This window comes from Lissotriton helveticus, chromosome 4_1 (genome assembly GCF_964261635.1).
Source record: "Lissotriton helveticus chromosome 4_1, aLisHel1.1, whole genome shotgun sequence".
In the NCBI taxonomy this organism is placed as follows: Eukaryota; Metazoa; Chordata; class Amphibia; order Caudata; family Salamandridae; genus Lissotriton; species Lissotriton helveticus.
Window position 1 is genome coordinate 788,291,816 of NC_136063.1, and position 23,501 is coordinate 788,315,316.

Here is a 23,501-nt window from a genome sequence, read left to right on the forward strand (position 1 = left end):
AGTGCCAGTGGATTTCAGTGCCAAATGCGCCGATGTGGAACAAAACTTCGGTGCTGACAAAGACAGTGGTTTCTCTTTGGGTTTGTCTTTTGTTTTCTGTGCCGGGGATGGGGTTTTGGTACTGACGGTAGGCTGGCTCGATCCCGAGTCGCCTGTAGGCTTATGTGTTGACACGCCCGGGCCCGAAGGCAGGGCGTGGAAAGTTTTGTCTCGGTGTGCACCTAGGCCTGACGGTGAAGGTGTTACGAAGCCTTTTTATGAATGGGTGTGGAGGGGGGGGGGGGGGGGGGGAGGGGGGAGAGGAGTCGACATCAGTACTTACAACCCGCTGCCCTGGAGTGATGTCTTCGAAGTCAGAGTTGTCGGCTTCGGAGGCGCTAAGGTTGCCCTCTTCGATCTGCTCTGGAACATTGATGCCTTCTTGGAAGATATCGTCCGGTATCGATGTCAATGATCGAGCCATAGTTCTTCGAGCCAGACAATCCCCTATTGTTTTCTTGGAGGGGAAAGAGGCACAAGCTGGACAGTCTTTGGCCTTGTGCTCAGACGAAAGACAGAGGTTACACACCTCGTGAAGATCAGCGTGTGGAAACTTGGATCCACAATGAGGACAATTTTTTAAAGGAATCCTTTCCATGAGCCAAAGGGCCTGATGGTGCAGATAGGCCCGAAGGCCTATGGCGACGACCGGATTCGAAGAATGTTAAGTTTGTAGAGTTGCACGTCGAATGGGAAACGCGATAGAAACAACCCCGAAGAATGGGTGAAGGATTGCGTGTCGAAAGGTAACACGGTAACAACACCGAACTGGAGCACGACAAACACATCCGAGCCCGATGGCGGAAAAATACAATCTGAAGATGGAGTCAATGCCCATGCGCACTATAGTCCATAGGAGGAGTCACCTATCTCGTGACTTCCAAAGAATTCTTACAAGACAACAACAAAGTGCAAACATCCGGGCCCAACTCCAGATGGCAATCTATGCAAAATGTGGGATCTGCAGCTCATATGCCTCGAACATATAGTTACTAAGTAGTAAACTTTGGAAGGACGAATTTAGTGAAGGCATACTCCTGCCAGTTAGTGTTGGGTCCGGATGTTTGCAAGTTGTTTTTGTTCGAAGAAGTCTTTACAATCACAAGGTAAGGTGACTTCTCCTTTTGGTGATAGTGCGCATGGGCATCAACTCCATTGTTAGATTGTTTTCCCACAGAGGGTGAGATGACCTGCCCTCGATGAATCTCGCAGAAGCACGAACAAGAGGCAGAGCTTCTTTTTCCCTTCCACTCCTTCTGGCCCCCACCTCACTCTCAAGCACTCCACAGGGGTGCCAGATCTAACTTCGAGCACACTATTCTTTTTGTCAACTTCCATTTTTTCCTCTAAGTATTCCCCCGTCTGGAGAGTGATGGCTTGCCTTTTCCTTTAAAGTGCCTCACGCAAACCTTGCAGTACTAGGGGGCATACAGGGACCCCATTTTGAAAAGTCTCCTTAATCTTCTTCTGGACCAGACAAAATGGCACTCACTCGGCTTCTGAAAGAGTGAAAGGACAAATCACTATACAGCCCTTCATGAAAAGTAAAATAGGACTAACCATTGAAAGAGAGACAGGACTACCCTTTTTCAGTTTAGCCAGTGAAGGATATTGGACCTCCCTTCTATACTGTCCCATTCACAGAAAGAGTGATAGGACTACAATGAGGAGCTACAGACTTACTATGCAGTCATCCCTCTCGACGCCGTCGTCGGTGCAATCGACGCAGGCGGAGAATGGGGACGTTTGCTGGTCTTCCTGCCCCTGGGGAGCCCCCCAGAGGCCTCAGCATGGGCAGAGGAAGCCCCTCCAGACCCACCTTGTGCCTTCAGTCTTCTGTCTTCGAGGCCCTAAAGCCTGATCTTCATCCTATCCCTTAGGGTCCTGCCAGAGAAACCCTGGCAGATGTCACACTCCTCTGGGACATGAGATGAAGGAAGGCAGATGATACACACCTCGTATGGGTCCGACTTGGCCTTCTTCCTGGAGCACTCAGTGCATTTGTCGAATAATGCAGGCATATTGACCTGAAAGAGTGCCCCAAAACACACACCAGGAAGCAAAGCCTCAAAGTACTTCAGAAAAATACTCAAATATGTGAAACAAAGTGAAAAAATCACCAATAAACCCATGAAAAGGGAGAGCTCAATGCTCCAGGGTCCTGCTTGCAGGAGCCAGAAAAAAGAACTGAAAGTAAAAGGGACCTGCAGTGCATTCTGGGATACTGTGAAGTTCTGTAAAGTTCTCTTAAAGGCACAGTATCCTGTTCTGAGCCACATAATGGCAGCCTATGGGGCTTGTCTGTCCATGTCTTCCTCTCTATCATTCCAGAGGGGCTTTGCTGTCAAAGCAAGGGAAATCTGGACAGGCTTTGCTGTTTGTGGATTTTTGGTGGAATTTCTAGTTGAAGTACTGGACAGTGTAGCCTGTGGATATAGGCTGCATTATCTGTCTTTAATTCTCTCTTAAGTGTCTGTGCAGTTCTGCATTTTTCGACACCTTAAGAGATTATTTTTTATTGCTCCGGGGTCCACGCACATGGGCGGGACTATTCACTAGATTATGACTATACACAGAGATCCCCTACTACAGAACCTATCCCCTGAGAACCACACCCGCAAGGCTGACATCACCTCACCCTCACTAAGGATCCATCCAAGTAACACAATGACCAATCCGCCCACTCCAGACCCTAGGTTTGATGAAATCCTACTTTCACTACAATATATCAAGATGATCTCCCCAAGCTATGGAACCTGTTTAGGCTGCAACCCACGATCAGACGACATATGGGTGATAAGTGCAGGAGCACCCATAGCAACGGCCCCACCCCCCAACACCATTCGCAACGTCTTTCCCTTAATCGGCCCCCACCAAGATGGAGAACAATTCCTAATGGCGATTCCTCTTCACGTCCGATTCGCAAGGAGAATATCCTATCCTATATGGACATACACGCCCTCCTCCTCTCCTAAGATCCACCCCCTCAACCTAACCAGTCCACAGTTGTCCCGAACAAACCGAAACAACCCTCTCTAATCGAAACCATACATCTCAGTACACATAGACCCCCGACTCACAACATCAGAGGTATAATCCGACAGAATCTTACGCAAGTTCCATTAACCCCTTCGACGCTCATGACGAGCTGGGCTCGTCATGCAGTAGCCTCCCAGCACGCTCATGACGAGCCCAGCTCGTCATGAATAATGGGTTTTTGTAAATCCCAGCGCAGCAGCAGAATATGATGAGCTTCCAAGTGGTTAACACTCGAACCTCCAACTACCTCCAAGCAGTGTCTCAAATGCATTCTACTAAACTGCAGATCAGCCTCAGCACATGCAGCGGACATTGCTGACCGTATTCTCACTCACGATCCTGACCTCTTAATCCTTACCGAAACGTGGCTAAATGAAGCGTCCAACCCGATCCTTGACATACTGGTCACCTCACCTCACCCCCTCCCCCCCCCCCCCCCAACTACAACATCACTAGACTAGACAGACCATTCAGACCACGTGGCGGTATTGCCTGCATCTTCCGGAACAACCTCGCAGTGAACCGCTCATCCTCACCGGATCTTTCCTCATGTGAATATCTTTGCCTAGCTATCTCTAGTAATACCATACCAATTTGTTCACTGCACACTTTTTACCACCCGCCTGGCAATAACCTCACCTTCATTGAGCAATTCATGGATATTCTGACCACACATACGGATCGAAATGCCCACATATTCCTCGGTGATTTCAATCTCCACTGGAAAGACCCTAAAGACCCGGCAGTTAATAGCCTCAAAACATTCCTGTCAGACCTAGACCGTACCCAAATCTGCAATAGCCCCACACATGTTAAAGGCTCAACCCTCGACCTGGTGATTGCCAACCCAGAGGCCATTCAGCTTAACACAATCCTCCCCTGTGATTGGTCTGATCATCCTTCCATCACCTTCTCCATCATGGTACCAGTCAAACTACGCTCATCACAACCATCAAGCCCCAAAGTATGGAATAGAAACCTAAAAAGGACCCTCCCAGATTTATCCTCATCCACCAATGTCAGTCTCCTGCTTCCCCCTGAAGACCTAACGGAGGTGCAAGCTTTGACACAGCTCCACTTTAACTCCATAACTATGATCTTAGATACTACAGCACCTCTTCAACTGAAGGGACTCTCTACAAAAGACTCTAAACCTTGGTATGAAGGCAGACTCAACGAGGAGAGATGAGTCCTAAGATTAGTTGAACGGAGATGGAGGTCAGCCCCATCCATCGACCACCTAAACTGCTAAGTTCCTCCAGAAACACTTACTATAGAAAGATCAGACACTCGAAAGCAAACTTTTTAAAAAATCCGCTAGATCAAGCCAAGAACCGACCCAAGAAGCTCTTTGAACTAGTTAAAACGCAATCTTGTTGCTTAGCTCACCCTCCCCAAGATGGGCAATGGCCCCCACCCAGCTCCGAAGAATTTGCACGAGAAAGACGGAACTCCTGAAATCAGATCTACTTAAGGCCTTATTAACTCTGATCGACATGCAGAAGATCACCCCTTCTCACACGCCAGGAACCCCAAACAACTGCACAACCAAGCTCGCCCTCAAAAACAACGCCTCTTGGGACTCTTTCACAACCTTAAACGAAGAAATAATCCAAAAAGCGCTCACATCCTTGAACCCCTCCAACCACTTCTCTGATCCCCTCCCTGCTAACTTCCTCAAAGATCTCATACCACTACTAGTGCCTCTTTGGACAAAGATCATCAATGCTTCCTTAGTCCAAGTGATTATTCCGGACATTCTCAAATCGGGACAAGTTTCCCCCATCCTGAAAAAAAAAACGGTGGACCCCACAGATCTGAATAACTACAGACCAATTTCCAACATCCCAACTCTAGCGAAACTCCTTGAAAAATGTGTTCTCACCCAGCTAGACAACCATATCACCAACTTCCACCTGCTCAATAAATTCCAATCTGGCTTCCGGGCAGGGAATAGTACGGAGTCGGCCATGACCCACATCGTAGACGACGCATTAAAAATACTAGATCAGAACAAAGCCTGCCTACTTATCCTACTTGACTTATCTTCAGCTTTCGACACCGTCAAACATGAAAATCTTCTTGACCTCCTCCAACATAGAATGGGCTTATCAGGGTCAGTTCTAAATTGGTTCCTCCATAACAGATCCCAAAGGTTCAAGGTCAACCAATCCCTGTCCAAGACGGTCCCAGTCACATTAGGAGTCCCGCAGGGCTCCTCCCTTTCACCTACATTGTTCAGCTTATTCATGGAACCTCTTACTGAAATCCTCAATTCTTCTTATATCTACTTTCACATGTACGCGGACGACACCCAACTTTATTTAAAGATTATCTCACCGGGCGACATCAAGGCTCTCAATTCAACTCTACAAAAAACCCAGTCTTGGTTGACGGATAACCACCTCAAACTAAACTCCCTCAAAACCAAATTCCTTCTAATCGCTCCACCTAACCAAACAGACACCATTCAAGAATGGCTTAAACAACTTTCAGCGCTAAATTGCCAACGTCTTTTAATCGACTCAGCAAAATCACTGGGAGTAACTCTGGACAGTAACCTAAACATGCAAAAACATATCAGTGCAGCAGCAAACTTTCAGATACACACCCTGAGAAAACTACAATCCTTCCTCCCAGCAAATGACTTCAAACTGGCAGTACAAGCACTAGTACTTCCCAGACTAGAATATGGTAGGGCAACGCTTTGTGGACTCCCTAGATCGACAACTGCCCCGCTAAGAGCATCACTTAACTCAGCGGCCAGACTTATCACAGGTTCCAAAAGACATTGCCACATTTCCCCGACTTCAAAACGCTCAACTGGCTACCCTTTGAAGCAAGAATCCAACAAAAAATTGCTTGCATGACACACAAAGCCCTACATCACAACACCCCGAGTTACTTGGCCCAGAAACTGGAGCTTTCGTGTGGAAACAGATCCTCTAGGAGCACCACCAACCTTCTTTTGAAGCCTCAAAGATTTGCTAAGAAGAAAACTTATAATCGCGCCTTCTCTGGAATTGCTTCAAGGATTTGGAATGCACTACCCCCAGAAACCAGACTCAACCCATCATTTGCTTCCTTCAAAAAAGAAATTAAATCTCTTCTCATGACGAAATTCACATGAACATTATTTTGGATTCCTGGAGCACTCCAGCTGTAACATCTGTCTTTACCTCAATATAATAGGTTTCTTTTGTACAATGCTTCTTTTGTCTAACTACCTCACTTGTGAAGCGCACTGATACCCGTAAGGGTCTTGTTCGCGCTATACAAAACCTTAAAATAAATAAATAAATAGAATAGAATAGAGATGTCCAAGCGTATGTATGTAAAGAAAGAAACTGCAACAACTATAGGTACCCAGGGAGGCGGGTGGGTGCATGTGAATCTACACCTCTACATGCCAAGAACAGATGCTTACTGGGTAAGTGACATAATCAGTTCGAGGCATGTGAGCTGGAGATCACATGCTTTGCATAGACTATACAGCAGTATACTCCCAAAGCGGTGGCTAACCTGTAGCTGTTGCAATTGTTTGAAAAAGTGTTTTAAGCACTGCCTGGCCTACATTAGCTTGTTGCCTTGCTAACACATCTACACAATAATACTTGGTAAATGTGTGTGGTGTAGACCACGTTGCTGTCTTACAGATGTCAGCTAGGGGAATATTCCCTGAGAAGGGCATGGTAGCCCCTATTTTGAGAGTGGAATGCGCTCTAGGGGGTATTATCAAAGTTATTTTCCCTTTCACATATCATGTCTGGATACATTTCACGATCCATCTTGCAATGCTGGATTTAGATATGGGATTGCTTTTGTGTGGTGGAGAAAAAGCAAAAAAAAAGTTGGTTTGTTTTGTAAAATTGTTTTGTTCTTTCCACATAATATAGTAGGGCTCTTCTAACATCTAGTGTGTGTAGACCTCGTTCTGCTACAGAATCAGGTTGAGGAAAGAACACAGGTAACTCAACTGATTGATATGAAAAGCAAAAACCACTTTAGGAAGACATTTGGGCATAGTTCGAAGAACCACTCTGTCTTTGTGAAGCTGAAAGAAAGGCTCTTGTATAGTTAATGCCTGAAGTTCACCAACTCTCCTTAGTGAAGTGATTGCAATGAGAAAAGCAACCTCCATGAAAGGAACTGTAATTGACACTTGTGCATTGGTTCAAAAGGTGGACCCATTAGCCTTGTAAGAACTATGTTTAGGTTCCATACTGGTGCAGGTGGGACTCTTAGTAGTATGACCCTTTCTAATCTTTCCATAAGGTTTTAATCACTGGTACTCTGAATAGAGATATGTGCTGTCTGTTTTGTAAGTATGCAGCTACTGCTGCTAGATGTAAGCAAAAGGATGAATAGGCTAGTCCAGATTACTGTAAATATAAAAAATAACAGATGATGTTTTGCACAGAAGCATCAAGAGGATTAATATGGTTATTGTTGCAATAGACAACAACCATTTCCATTTTGCTAAATAACATGCCCTATTAGTAAGCTTTTTTGCCTCTTTTAGAATATTCATACAGTCTGGTGGTAATTGCAAAAGAACCAAACCCTATGACTTCAGGAGCCAAATCGCCAGGTTGTGTACTTTGGATGTCTGATTTCTCCATGGCTCTTAGCGAGGAGACTGGAGTTGAGATGCAGCTTTTGGTGTGGAACTACAGAGAGCTCCAGACGGGTGGTGAACCAAGGCTAGCGTGCCCATGTGGGAGCTATGAGAATCAGTTTGAGGGATGTTTGTCTGAGCTTCCGAACTACCAACGGAATGAGTGGGAGAGGCGTAAAAGCATAGGCAAATATCCCTGACCAGTTCCTCCATAGGGCATTGCCTTTGGAGAGCGGGTGTGGGAACCTGGAGGCGAAGCTTGGACATTTTGTGTTTTGAGCTGTGGCGAACAGGTCTATGTGAGGAAATCCCCATTCCTGAAAGTAGGGGAGCCGAATTTGGGGATGGAGTCCCCACTAGTGGATTTGCTGTGTGCTGAGAAATTCTGCAATCTGTTTGTTTACTCCTTGAAGATGTTCTGCCAAGAGATACATCTTGTGGTGTATAGCCTATTTCCAAATGGCTTGTGCTAGGCATGACAGTTGGAGAGTGTGCCCCCCACTGTTTCTGTGTATAATATATAGCTGTCATGTTGTATGTGCGGACTAGGACAGATTTGCCTAAATGGTGAATTTAAAAAGCTCCGAGCGCTAGAAACAACCTGCTAGTAGCTCTAGGTGATTCATATGGAGACTCTTGTACTTTAGACTCCACAACCCTTGGATTGTGTGATTGTGTAGGTGAGCCCCCCCCCCCCCCCCCCCCCCCCCCCAACCAGTAAACGATGAGTCTGCTGTTAGCAGTCTGTGGAACAAATTTGATGAAAGACCGCCCTTTGGATACATTTTGTGGATTCCACCACTGCAGAGTGCGATGGGTGCGGCCATCTACCAACACTAGATCCGTCAACTGACCCTGCGACTGGTTCATCTGACCTGCTAAGCATTCTTGCAGGGGACGCATGTGAAGTCTTCCGTGGAGAACACTTATGATGCTAGAAGCCATCATTCCTAGCAGTTGCATGAATACTCTTGTTGGTACTGATTGGTTGGGCTGAAATGGAGTGAGAATGGACAGAATCCCGAGAATTCTGGCTGTATTCGGAGAGGCTAGAGCTCTTTGAGTGTCTATGGTGGCTCCCAGATAAGTTTGTGTGTTGGAAGGCCATGGATGAGACTTCAACACGTTAACTGTAAACCCTAGTTGGTGTAATAAGTGAATCGTGGCTTGAGTGTGTTGGAGACACTTTTGGTAAGTGTTGGCTTTGATGAGCCACTTGATCTGATCTGGGAAGACATGGATGTGCTGTCTTCTCAGATGAGCTGCTACTACTGCCAGGCATTTGGTAAATACGCTGGGAGCAGTGGTGACTCCAAACGGCAGTACTTTGAATTGGTAATGATGAACCGCTATCATGCATGTGAGGTTTTTGCGATGAGCGGTATGAATTGTAATGTGAAAATATGTGTCCTTTAAGTCTAGAGTTGACAAAGTCACCCTGCTGTAGAAGTGGGAACACTTGTTGAAGTATCACCATATGGAAATGCTCTGACAGTATGTATTGATTTAGTTCTCGGAGGTCCTTAATAGGTCTCAAGGAGCCGTCCTTTTTGGGAATTAGAAAATACAGAGAGTACACGCCTGACCCGTGATATTGTAACAGTAAAGGCTCTATGGCTCCTTTTAGCAAGAGAGACTGGACTTTCTGTTTGAGCAGGTGTAAATGTTCTGGTAACATTTTGTGAGAGTGGGGTGGAATGTTTGGAGGATTGTTGGTACGCTCCAGGCAATAACTGTGTTGGATAATTCCTAACACCCATTTGTCTGTGGTTATGGACTGCCAAATGGGGAGGAATTGTAGAAGACGTCCCTTGACAGGTGTTAAATGACCGGGGGGAAGTGTAGGAGAGTCACTGCTTGTTAGATGAGGGGAAATTACGTAGTGTAGAACCTTTGCCCCTACCTTTGCCGTTGTTACCTCTAAATCCTCCTCTAAAGAAGCCTCTTGAGGAAGAGGATTAATTGTTGCCTTTGTAAGAGGCAGCAGTATTGTCGGAGGACGTGGTCTTGGACCTCCCACGATAGAAGGAGCGACAAAAGGAGCCACAATTAGAAGGAGACTGTAGGGCTCCCATTGACTTAGCCACTTCTGTATCTTTCTTTATTTTCTCCAATGACTTATCTACTTCGGGTTTGGGTCAAATGGAGTATTTAAAATGGATTGTTTGACTTCGGGTTTAAAACCAGAAACCCTCAACGATGCGTGCCTCCTCAGTAACAAACTAGTGTTGATCTCTTTTCAAGTCAAATATCATTATTCGGAAAAAATAAATCCATAAAAGTACACAACAAATGCAATGACATACAATACAATACAGAAAATGAACAGCTGGTAAATATAATCTGTCTGATGTGCAAAAATGCAGAAACATATTAAAAAAGACAAGACAATATATACAGTATTTTTTAAAAATTCTTAAAAATAACGGCGACTATCCAAACAAGTATATATATACAAGTTAAAATGTACAAAAATGAAGATGATGTAAAGTGCAATAACAAATTGTAGGTTCCTATCAATCAATATGCAAAGTAGCTCGTGAGCGAACAGCAGCTTTGAGAAAACAACTCACTCTAAATATTATTTCATCGGTACCTAACATTAGCAAGTTCCTCATTGCAATCTTAAAATCTACCAGATCGTATTTCCTGCAATATGGTATTAAAAAGTGCACAGTAAACAATTTATAAAAATCACAGAAAAACATGAAATGCATAAGGCTTTGTTTCATAGTCGGGTTACATGGACAACTTAACGTTTCCAAATGTTTGTTATAACCCAGTGGAAAGTTTAACAAATTTACTATGCTCCCGTCCCGGAAACGGAATAGTAAACTTCTATTCCACCTACCAAGATTTAAACGTAGATATTTCCGGGGTGGGGCAGAGTAACTAGAAGTGAGCTCTGAGTGGCCCAGATATTTTGCAACCGTACATTTTGGAAAGTGTATCCTTTCCCGTTTTTCTCTGTACAGGTTGTACAAAGCCCTTTTAATACACTTCTTATGAGAACGATCTATGAGGTTAGGGGATGTAAACAAATACCCATACCCAACATTCGTTAGACTTTCATTTACTGCTTTTAGCCATGGTATAAAATGTGCCCTATCACATTTTAAGCAGTCTGATATTATGTCTTGGGTCAATATGGCTGCTGGGTTCGTCCATATCTTTAACCAAAAAAAAGGCAGGCCTTGATCTAACAAAGTCCTCAATATAGGGGATGTTTAATTCACTGTGACATATATAACTTGAGGCACAGATAACTCCTCCCAACGATTTTCGGCAAAATCTATTTTCTTCCGTCTGGATATGGAGACAGTTTGTATATCCCCATACCTCTGCACCATAAGTGCCGGTAGGGATGCATTGTGTTTGGTAAATCTTAATTAATGGTGTTATTACATCCGCATGGTTGGGTTGGCGTAAAGAGATTATGGAGTTAATGGCTTTACCTAATTTGTTTCTTGCATGAGAAACATGCGGTTGCCATGAACCGCTGTTTGAGAACAACAGCCCCAAATAAGGGAAAGTACATGTACTGTGTAAACATTCTCCCCTGAGGTTATCCTTGTTATTTTATGCTTTTTTGGACCACAGGACATAATAAGGGATTTTTTAAAATTTGTGCTTAAGCCCAGATCAGCCATAAAACTAACGAAACCTGAGATTAAAATACGCAGGGCCTTTGGAGTGCGGCCCATTAGGACCGCGTCATGAGCATAAAGTAGGGTGGGTATCGGCATGCCCTTGATATACGGTACATCTTTAGTTAAGGTACTTAATGAGCTACTCAATTCGTTAATATATAAGATAAAAAGCAGAGGGGCCAGAACGCAACCCTGTCTGACCCCCCTGTCGATTAAAATGTCACTTGAAACTTCACCAAAGCAGTTAATACGCACCCGGGCTCTTAGGTTGCTATGGAGATAGGATAGAAAATGCACCAAATTTTCATCTAAACCATAATTAAGAAGGGCGGTCCATAAACGGGAACGGTTTACAAAATCTAAAGCAGAACTCAGGTCCATAAAACCAAAATATAATGGGGAATTTTTGGCAATTGTATATTTAGCCATTATCAAATTTAGGTTTAAACACTGTTCTACCGTGCCCACCTTACTACGAAACCCTAGCTGGCTTGGGTGTAAAATGGAACTTTCCTCCGCCCAAGTTCTAATTCTTTTAAAAATTACTCTACCCAAAACTTTCAGGGTGTTATCAATTAATGATATTGGGCGGTAACACCCAGGATCCAGCCAGTCGCCTTTTTTGAAAATGGGGACGATAGTACTGTTTGACCATGTTTCAGGGATGGATTCGTATGTTAGGTTGTTAACCCCTTCGACGCTCATGACGAGCTGGGCTCGTCATGCAGTAGCCTCCTGCTACGCTCATGACGAGCCCAGCTCGTCATGTAAAGTGCATCTGCTGCTTTTCCAGCACAGGGGAAAAATCCCCATAGCGTTCAAGGTGTTAAAAACATTGCATAATATCGGTGCCCAGAAATTAATTTCACATTTTAATTGGTCGATGGAAAGACCATCTGGGCCGGGTGCTTTATTACTGGCAGATTCGGCAATAGCATCCTCTACCTCAAGCAATGTAATGTTTAAAGGAGTTGGGGTAGGAAGATTTACTGCAGGATGATTAAATACAGTATAAATCTTTGAAAAGTGCTCCACCCACGCAGGTCCCAAGATATTACAGTTAATTGATGTTACATTTGAGCCAAGTGATCTTAAATTCTTGACCTCCCTCCAGAAACCTGGAGTGTCTTTTAAGGCGCCTGTACGTACAAGGGATTCCCAATGATCTTTAACTAGTTCATTTGTTCTAATGCGCAGCGTGGATTTATACATTGCTCTCAGGAACCTTACCCGGGAAATATCCCGTGGTTTGGCCATGAGAGCTGCCCTTAGATCCCGATTTGCCTTCGAGCAAGAGGCATCAAACCATTTTGGGGCTTCTTCAACTTTCCTAGATCTTGGCTTGGAAATTTCGCTTTTTATTGCGAAACAGAGTTCACCAAAGGATTTAATCAAATTACCCCCGCAATTATCAATATCTAGACAATCCGAGATCAATGCGGGATGTTTCCTAATCACGGTTCCCAAAACACCCCTATTATCCACCCCCCTCCAAACAACCCTTAATCCATCCGTTGTGGCAGCCAAATTTGCTGCCCCAATTTCCCTATAAGATTTTTCCCCCCTAACAATTTCAGATGAATCACAATTGGGTAGTGGTCGCTATATACGTTGCACAATACCTCTGCCTTTGATAAAACATCGGCAAGGGAAGATGAAACAAATATATAATCGATAGTTGTTGCACTTCCGTGACCGATGTAAGTAGGAACCGGTTTGGTGCTTGTATCATTGCCAACAAACTCCATAGAGTTTATGAGTTCTCTAGTTGCAAGGAGATCAGATAGTTCTACACCTCTCCTGCATGGGGGATTCCTTGAATGGATGTGAGCATTGAAGTCCCCTCCTAGGCAGATCCCATCAAACTTCCCGTATTTACGCCCCTCTACTATATCCATCAAAGAAATTAAACAAGTCTAAAAAATTACAATTGGGATGGGATAAAAAATCGTTATTATAAAAATTAATCAGCATAATTTTACATCTCTTGAATATACCAGTGCCATAAAACTTGGGTTTTTGGTTTGTATCACTTCTATTTTTACCTCTGCTGTTATCTTTACCCAAATTGATAAACCCCCACTTGGACGGCATAAGGGTGGAGACGGCACAATGCTGTTATGACAGCTATACCCTTCTAATAACATATTAGTTGTACTCCATGTTTCCTGGAACATTAAAACATCATGACAGTTTACCCAATCCTTCCAGGCTTTATTTTCTAATTTTGCCTTTAGCCCTGCAATGTTCCAACTTACAATAGACAGATTTTCATTAATACGTGGACAAACATCATAAATGGCGATGGTTGTCAAATTAGCCGAGTCATCACATTGAGGGTTTAATGGCAGAGAAGGGTGGGGTGATGTCAAAGCCATCTCAGAATCTACAGTCTTTAGAGGATCATCAGCAATGGGCACCACTACAACAGAATCTTCCCGAATTGCTGGCAGTCAGTCTAAAGTGCCCTGTTCTGATAGTGCTGAGAATCTATTATGTAACGGAAACAATGGTGGTGGTTGCAACAGTCTGTTGGGGGGTCTGTAGAAGTAACTCAGAGGTAAGGGGGTCACCACAGTAGATGGACCATTCTGAGTATTCTTCCTGTTTAGTAAATATTTTACTACGCCCGGGTTCCTAAAGTTGATTGTAATACAGTCCCCGTTGATGTTTTTAAACAGGGGACCGACCCAGGTCACCCGGCGAGCAGAGAATTTCATTCGTAATGTCGTAGCCAACCCCCTTATGCTTGGTTAACCAGTCAATACATTTGTTGTGTAACTGTACCCAAGATTCACCTTGGCCCTCCCTAAGTGGTGGTATACCGGCCAAAACCAAAACATATGGGCACGACTCAGGAGGAAGGTGTAAAGCAGGGCCTTGATGTTTTATTGGTCTGTTATCCTCCGGTTGACCCCTGTGCTGGTCTGGTCTGGTGGGTAGTTTCTGTTTAACTATACCACTGGAGGGGTTGCTCTTTTTGGTAGTGTTTATGGTATTAGGCAGACTGGAAGATGGTGGAGGAATGGGAGGCGAAGTTTTTGGAGAGTCATTTTGCCTTGTATTAGCTTCCACTGGTGTCAAGGGTACAATATTAACATTTGGGGCCCCTGTGGCCCCTTTAGTTGTAGCTAATTTACGATTCTTATTAGGCTCTCCACTGGATAGAGTACTGGTAATAGACTCTAAGTCTTTTAACAAACGGTCACCTCTGATTTGATCCAAACAAACCATACCTTTCCTCTTAGCTTCATCATTTTTCACGAGAGTCTCCAGTCTGTCAAACCTCTTAAAAATGATATTAAATTGTTTAATCATTTGACCTTCAAGTTGTTTAAAAATTGTATCTACAATAGTCTCTATGAGGTTTCCCTGTGGTTTGAGTTGATGAACATTTTCATTAGGGAAATCCGTCTGTGTGCAGATTGAATTAGTACCATCATTTATTATCACAGTATCACAATGATCCCCCGTGTCCAAGCAAACTGTTGGGACCTCTGTTTGGCGCTTCTTCCCCCTAGACCACATGCTCTGTGGGGTTGGCTGATTAACACTCCTAGGAGGCTGCTTCCTCTTGTTTATAACAGTCTTTGCTGGGCCCCTTTTACGTTTCGCTGCTGTGGTCTTAGTGTTTGCAGATGGAAGCGCTGGTAGCAATTCAAGATCAATAGCAGCGTCAGTTGCTGTGACGCGGGTATTTACTTCCTGTGATACAACAGAAGAACACACCGCAGAGGTAGATTTTACTACGATGACCTCTGGCAGTAGGGGTATGGTATGATTAGGACTCATAATAACGGTCGACTGGCCGTTGATTTGGGAAGCCAAGGACAACCTCCTTTCAGTCTCTGCGATCTCATTGAAGGCGTTATCCAACAAACTCTCAAACGAGAGTTGTAGAGATGCAGGGACTTCAATGGCCTGAGAGTCTATATTGATTGTGCTGGTGGCGATATTAATGCTTTCCCCCATGATAGACAATAAGGCTCACCTTCCACTGGAAGTTAGATGTTAGATGGGTGGCCCGCCCGACCACTGTTGACCTCAGAGGGCCCGCCCTTTGCCCGGCGCAGACCCGCGCGCGTCCCGCGACGCGGGAGATGCTCTGCGCTGTTATAGCGCCTGCGGGCGCAGCAGGAGCATCACGGGAGCGCCGGGATGCCGGGGCTGCTGGGGGATGTAGTCCCTCCGATGCGGCTGGTCTCGCAATAGCCGTTCCCCACACGGCAGGATGTCCGCGTTGCTGGCCGTTCCCCTCACGGCTGAGATGTCACAGAAGACGGCCGTTTCCCTCACGGCAAGGTAAGGCTGCTGGAAAGTGTCCCTTTTGCTGCGGTGTCAGCAGCATCTACAGCACACCTAATAGAGGAATTGGAGATGAGCTTTCCTTTTTGCACTAAATCTTGAGATTTAGCCTTGTGCTCATCTGAGAGATATTGGCGCAATTTCTCCATTTCGTCCCAGTGTGCTCTATCATACCTGGCTAGTAAGGCCTGGGTGTTGGCCAATGATTTGCTGCTTAGGCAGATACTTTTTTTTACCAGAGGCATCTAACAGTTTTGACTCTTTGTCTGGAGGGGGAGCATCCCCTGTAGTTTGTGAATTGACCCGTTTATGGGCATTAGAGATGACCAAAGAGTCTAGAGGTAACCGCCCTTTAATAAAAACTGGATCAGAGGGAGCAGGGTTATATTTTTTGTCTATTCTGGGGGTAAGAAAGCAAGCGCGCACAGGGTCTTTAAAATGATCATCGGCATGTCTCATCATACCTTTGAGCATAGGTAGAATCTGGCTAGCCCTTTGGGTTGTACTGAGCGTTTCAAATAAGAAATCTTTCTCTAGAGATTCCTTGTGTAACTGTACTCCATGATATTCTGCAGCTCCAGCAAGTAATTCTAGACCACCCACATTATCGTCAGGAGGGGAAGGCTTTGCAGGGTAAAGATCTGGGTCGTTATCTGTGGGTAAATTAGTGTTGTAATCCTTCCAGGGATCTACTGGTAAAATATTGTCACCCCCATATTCATCATCATCAGGTGGTGGTGGAGAGTTAGTTGGTGTAATGAGTAAATGCTCTAATGGCGGGGAAGGTGGAGCAGGGGAACATGGTGAAGGAGGAGATGGGTTAGTACCTACATTCTTCCTCTTCAAAGGAATATGATAATGTGTGAACTCGGACTCAGGTTTGCGCTTCTGAGGCGGTTTAGTAAGAACATGTCCTGTATCGGGATTAATATAAAGTTCCTTTTGTTTTGGGTCCGATTTGGGTCGTGGGATGTCCAAAATCAGATCCTGCAGCTTCGGAGGAACATTTTTCGGTTTCGGCACGAGGACTTCGTGCAGGGTTGACATGACATTTCGGTGTGGAACATTTCGGTTCCGAAGCTTCTGAGGCGGTTTAGTAAGGACATGTTCTGTATCGGGATTAATATAAAGTTCCTTTTGTTTTTGGTCAGATTTGGGTGGTGGGATGTCCAAAATCATATCCTGCAGCTTCGGAAGAACATTTTTCGGTTTTGGCATGAGGACTTCGGTGCAGGGGTGAAATGACTTTTCAGTGCGGAACATTTCGGTTCCGAAGCAGTCTTCGATTTCGGTGTCAAGGGTTTTGGCTCTGAAGCAGTTTTAGGCTTAGAGCCTGACCGTTTCGGCTCGGAGCCTGACTTTGGCTGACTCGATCCCGAACTGGAAGGCTTAGCGACGTGTTTTAGTGCCGAGCCGGTCGTCAGAAATATCTTCTTGGTGCCGACCGTGGCCCGAAGATGGGGGTGGAACCGAAGACTTTTGCTTGGTCTGAGTTGGATTTTGTGGCAAGGGGTGATCGGTACTCGTGGGACGTTGACCTGGCGGTATGTTGTCTTTCATCTCCGAGTCCGATTCCGTAACAGATACAAGTTTTTCCTGTTCTTCTCCTGCCTCTTGTGCATCGAATTCCTCTTGCTCGGATCCTTCACCGAAGATGTCCAGTGTGTATTCGATGTTTTGGCTTTGCATTTCACGACGTTGAGCCCGACGGTCGCAGAGCGTTGTCTTCTATCGAATGATTAGCACGCGTCCCAGTCCTGTTCGTTGTGCTCCGGGGATAAGCACAAGTTACACACTTTGTGTGAATCGGTGCGTGGATACTTTGCATGGCACTGAGGACAGAATTTAAATGGAGTCTGTTCCATCGACTGCGAGGTGGACCGACGCGGTTATGTCCAACTGCCTTTTCTGAGTTTTCAGATCGAAATAGAGATTTTCCTCGACCAATACGATACGCGGAGAATTAGGATACGTGTTCGTGGATTGCGCACCGAGCGGAACCTGAAGAACGGTTTCGAACAGGAGCGCAGCAATACACGTCTAAACCAGATGGCGGAAAAAAACAATCTAACAATGGAGTCGATGCCCATGCGCACTATCACCGAAAGGAGGAGTCACCTTACCTCATGACTGGAAAGACTTCTTCGATGAAAAACAACTTGCAAACATCTGGACCTAAGATTAGATGGCAGGAGTATGCAAAGCATGTGATCTACAGTTCACATGCCTAAAACATATATGTTTGTTCTTTGGGGAGTCCATTTATGTTAGTCCCTTCTTTCTGAGTACTACATAAGTAATGTATGTTAAGGACACATAGGAAAAATATAAATATATCCAGAAGCCTAAAACACCACATTTCTCAATATGCAAAATGAATAAATAATTTGCATTTATGGCAAACCATTTTTCATCATTGAATAAATGACCCATTTAGAACAGGTGTAGGGTCAAGCACTTACTAAGGATATGGTTCTTCATCAAATTGATTAGAGAAGGTATGATGAAGTTGTAAAGGTTTTCAGAAAAACGCAAACAATGGAGGCAATGGTGGTGGATCTTACCCAATGTTACCATCATTGTTCCTGGGGGATTCCTGATCACGAGGAGCACTGGAATCTCTCTCTAACAGGGCTTGCTGTACTAGTGTTCTAGAAGGGCTGCCTCTCTGAGAAGACAGCACACTCTCTGAATCCTGTAAGTAAAAAAAAAAGTAAAGAGTGGATGAATCACATTGTAGAGCATTAATATTATAAAAGATAGGAAATCTCAATCTTATTTGAGTTGCTAGAGTGCAATAACATCCTAGGACAAAAAGCAGTGCTGCTTCTGTGATAGATGGGAAAATACAAAGCAATGGAAATCTTAGTTTTATGAGGAATCCTGTAATCATTAAATCTATTTTAATGAATGCAAAATTAACCTAGTACCACCTTACAATAGGATCAAACACTTCTACTGAAAACTGCAATAAAACACAACAGAAAACAGCCAGTAAAACAACAGTTTCATGCTGTGAGCATGGGGCCACTTCTCTTCCAATGGGGCCTTCACATATCCATCTTAGCTTTGTTATTCTAAATCTGCCTGAACAGATATCGCAGAGGATGTAGGTGTGGGTGGTGATTGCTGGTTATTGGTGATAAATACAACAGAGAACTTGGAACAGCACTTGCTAAAAGAGTAGATTTGTTTTTTAAAGGCTCTTTACTACTTACAACCAATTCGGCATATGCCCAATTAGGGAGGGAAAAGAGTAGGAAAGACGACAAAATCAGACAGTCTGCTTTATGTAAATATGGTTTAGAAAATGTTCTGTCCTAATTGAACATTGGCCCAACAAAAAGGTTCTATAGAGAAAGGCCTGCCCTCCAGATGTAAGTAAATGAGACACAAATGTTAACAGAGAGAAGAACCATCACGTCCCTGGGTTTGTATACATGGCTCCAATGAGAACTGTTTAGAACGAGAAAGCATGGAGAAACGATTAATACAATAAATCAGGCTTCGAAACCCATTATACTATCCTCGATATTTTTAAAATGGACACCTTCATGTTGTGGAAAATGACTAAAATCGGTATACATAAGCGGCGTTCATTTATGTTCACCACAGCCACTGTTGAAAGTAGAGCGACAATCATGAAAACAGTAGCCATGCCATCTTGTCCCTTTTAGGTCCCATCGCGAAAGTAGGTGGCAGCCATTTTTGTGTCACGACCTCTCTGCCCACTGCCAATAGCCTGCACGCCTCTCCCCCTCACACCCCAGCCTCGCAAGCATTCCCCCGCGCCCCGGCAGCCCCCGGTTCCTCCTGCTTGGACCATAAGCGCACCTCTAGCGCGACCCTGTCTCCGAGCCACATCCCGTGCTGAACCCCCTCGCTCTTTCATCTTATTCAAAGAACAGGCCCTTTTTGATAACCTCTTCCTCCCTGCCCGGTTGTCCAGCCCGATCCCAGGCCATCACCTAGCCCGGCAGATGCAGTTTATTGCCCCCTACAGTAGGGCCCCGCCTCACATCAAAGGAGCGGTGGTTAATCAATACCCTCACACCTCCAGATCCGACCGATCGCCCCCTTTCCCGTTCCCAGCAGAATGTCCAACTGCGCGACAACCACCACATGCTGAGGTCGAGGTGGGAACTCTACTGTAAATATGTGTGGGAACGGGGGTGAAGCGGGGATTCCGAGGATGTCTTTCCGTACATCAAGTATTGACAAGAATGTGTTTCATGTAATAAAGCAATAAACCTGTGTATAAGAGGCCAGGCCTCAAGGATGCGTTTAGAGCACCTCGAGAAGATACCCTGTTGTCTGATTTGACGTGTTCTGCTCCGTCGGAATAAACTCCGGTTTCCTGCCTTCTGTCTCCAGCACCTGCCTCTTTGTTTGGTAATCTCGAATGGTATGAGAGGCGGCTAACGCCGGGCAAATACTGAAGGGTTCTTGGTCGAGTTCGGCCCTACCTTTCGACAATTGGCGTCCCAAACGTGGGGCCCATCAGCGACGCGTGGATCCAGTGAGAGAGGTCCCAACGACAGAGTGAACGACTGCAACGATCGGGAAGTGCACCTGCCCGATCCGATAGACCCTCGTCTGGCAGCCGATCACCCGAACTTCACCGGTTCCGAGCAGACCTCTCTCGAGTGATCTACGGTCCTGACTGGGAACCATCAGGAGTGCCACAGCAATTACAGAGAATAGAGGACGATCAGGCGCTGGAAGCGGAAGACGAGAAACTGTCCATGCGGTCCGGGTAAGGTCGTGTAAACACGACGAATTGCGAATTGATTGCTTGATTGTTTGAAAATACTAATATTACTCATTTGATTGTTTCTGAGAGATTCCCTATTTGCAAACAAGCACGGAGTCGCCATACTCTGTTTAGTCTTTGCAGATAGTGAAGGGTAGGTAACGCAGGCCTTTGCCCCCGTTGTAACCCGTCGTGCCTACTTCCCTCTCCATTTGATTGATTGTTATCCAAGCATTTACTGTTTTGGAATTGGTTCTCTTTGGATCATTCTCTATTTACAAAAAAGCACAGAGTCGCAATACTCTGTTTAGTCCTTGTGAATAGTGAAGGATAGGTAACGCAGGCTTTTGCCCCCGTTGTAATCCGTCGTGCCTATTTTTATCCCTCATTTGATTGATTGTTTGACCGAACATTGATCGTTCGGAATTGGTTCTCTTTGGGTTATTCTCTATTCACAAATAAGCACAGGGTCGCAATACTCTGGTTAGTCTTTGCGGATAGTGAAGGATAGGTAGTGCAGACTTTTGTCCCCTTTGTAACCCGTCATGCCTATCTTTGCCCCGTTTGTTGGTAGGTGGTTCAGCCCGGACCGTTTATTAGAGGTAGATCATCCGGCTCCGCCGGAGGACGCCCCTAATAAAAAGGACATAAATATATATAAAAAATTGCGGGTTAGCCGCTGTATCGTGCTAGAAAACAAAAACATAAAAATTGTTAGGAAAACCAAAAGGAATCGAGTAAAATCAGTAGGCCACTGATGGGATCTCTTTTCTGACCTCGCTAAAATAGAAACATTAGGAACAACCCCTCATGAGAAATATGAAACTAATGAGAATAATCGAGCTCGGCGCCATGATGGCTGCAAGACAGCTCGGCTCCACCGCCCACCCCGCCCAAATAACGACAAACCCTATACAAGCATTATAAATATATACAACACTCCAGCAAAGTAACACCAGAAAACTCTTTATTAAACAACTATTTAAAACTTTTTATTAAACAACTATTTACATGGCAGCCAGCTGCAACTACAAACCCAACGCATTCGCCGTCTGCTTAACGCTGTTCCTGTCCCGCCTTCAATGTTGGGCTACTTTGAGCTACTTTGTAGTAGGCTTTGGGCTATAAAAAGTCTACAAAAGCCATCAGCCGGCGAGGTAGCGTCGGTAGAGGCCCGTTGTGCGAATAGGCCGGAGGCTACCCAACGCGCCAAGACCTTGCTGGCAGCCATCGGCCGAAGAGGTCGTCGGGTGGATGGCCCGGAAGCACCACGGCCACGATGTCGTTGTACGGGCCTTCCCATCCGTCCGCCCTGAGGTGGCATCCGGACGGCGTGGGGTGCGCCGGGAGGGAGAGGCGGCGCGAACGAGCCTCCCCCACCTCCCCAGGTGGAGGTGCCTCAGCTACACCCCAGCGCGTCGCGCGGCCAACTGAGTTGCGCCCGCTCTTGCGGCACAGTGCCTTGCTCGGCCAGCTGAGTTGCGCCCGCTCTGGCGGAACAGTGTCTCATCCACCATCCAACTGAATTGCACCCGCTCTCGCGGTGCAGCGACAGGCGGCTGCCACGGAACTCACAAAATGGCGGCTGACACCCCGGATTTGGGCCTGGTCCATTGGAGTGGCGCTGGGCTGCCTTGGAACTCGGATGCTTGCCTGCTCGGGCATGAGCCCCACTCTTGAAGACGTCCTCTCAGTTTTAAAAATTCTTCGAAAGTCACTGGCCCTCGGCTCCCGCAGGCTTCCGGTGGGGGCCACCGCCACTGTTGCTCGACTATCCCCCATGGATATGCCACTGCCCCGGGCGACCGCCACCTTATCCACATCTGGTATCGTAGGAAAGGCTGATTCAACGTGTCGGTGGAGGGATACACCTGCTGTCCCGCTCTCCGGAGTGGCCACAACATTGTCACAAGATGGTGGTGCTCTCGTGCTGACACCGGCCTTTGTACTGCCAAACTCGATCAGCTCCGGTGGGACCTCAGCGGGACCCGGTAGGGAAGATTTTACCTTCCTCGCCTTTAAGCCGCAGTCCACGCCGCTTGTCCTCTCTGCTGGCGCTAACGAACTTTTTGGACTACCGAAAGGGATTCTGGTCCGGCCGCTAGTTGTCGGAGGCATTTGAACTATACTCTGGACCCACCCGGCCACGCCCCAAAATGGCGCCAGTATGGGCGAGACTTGCAACTCCTTATGACGTTTTAGCTGCGTAGCCTTGATATTATGGGATATGTATACGGTCCTTGAACACGTGGCGGGCGGGGAAGGGTACTGACAGGCATGCGGACAACCCTGCTGATATTGGTTCTTATTCACTATTGATTATTGTATTTTCGAAGTAATGCTACTCATGATGCTCGCCCATGGTATGCGTATAAACGATTTTGTTGTAACTGATCTTGTTTTACTTTCAATTATAAAATCAACCTTCATTGATCCTGCAACCATTTGTCTCGTTTGAGTTTTTACAAATAAAATGAAGCAATTTTGGTTATGAAAAATTAGAAAGGCATGGTACATACGAACAATGCGAAAAGAATTGTCAAGATCCGTCGTATTTTTGCATTCCTGCAGCATAAGCAATAGGTAAAAGACTCGGATATTTAGATATATCTATGAATAGGACGATAGACCAGTTCCTCTGGGCTGCAATGCCGAGATGCAAGGTACTGCTTCCCACAGAAGATAAGTTAGGCACGTGGTAGGTAAAAACATTTTCGCGTTTTTGCGCGCTGATGTGCTTTGTACGCTGTCACCCCCCCCCCCCTTTCTCTTCCTCTGCAGGTTAATATCGGAATTTCAGCTGGAGTATGGAGAAGACCCAGAATGCGCCGTGTTACACGCAGAAAGAAGAAGAATTGTATGGTATGAATGCACGCGTGGGCCCCGATTTGTGTTGTATGAATGCTCATGTGTGGCGCACGTCTGGGTTGACGGACGAATGCTTTTTTTTTGTATGACTGAGGTATGGATCGAGCGGTTAATGGAATAAGAAAACCAAGCCCGAACATGGTACCTGCATGTGAAGGACGAGAAAGAATATTGCACTTACCCTACCTAGGAACGACTCTCTCTCCCTCTCTGGAGCTAGTGAACGGGA

At 45.6% G+C, this 23,501-nt stretch overlaps 1 protein-coding gene across 2 annotated transcripts in view; it reads right to left on the bottom strand.

Moving 5' to 3' along the window:
- RBBP8 (RB binding protein 8, endonuclease) overlaps window positions 1-23,501 on the bottom strand; it is a 451,013-nt gene that overhangs the window by 91,402 nt on the left and 336,110 nt on the right. For both annotated transcript variants that reach the window (XM_078687426.1, XM_078687425.1), the window contains exon 10: window positions 18,216-18,346. In XM_078687426.1, the coding sequence (XP_078543552.1) occupies window positions 18,216-18,346 (131 nt within the window). The remainder of the gene's footprint in view (window positions 1-18,215; window positions 18,347-23,501) is intronic.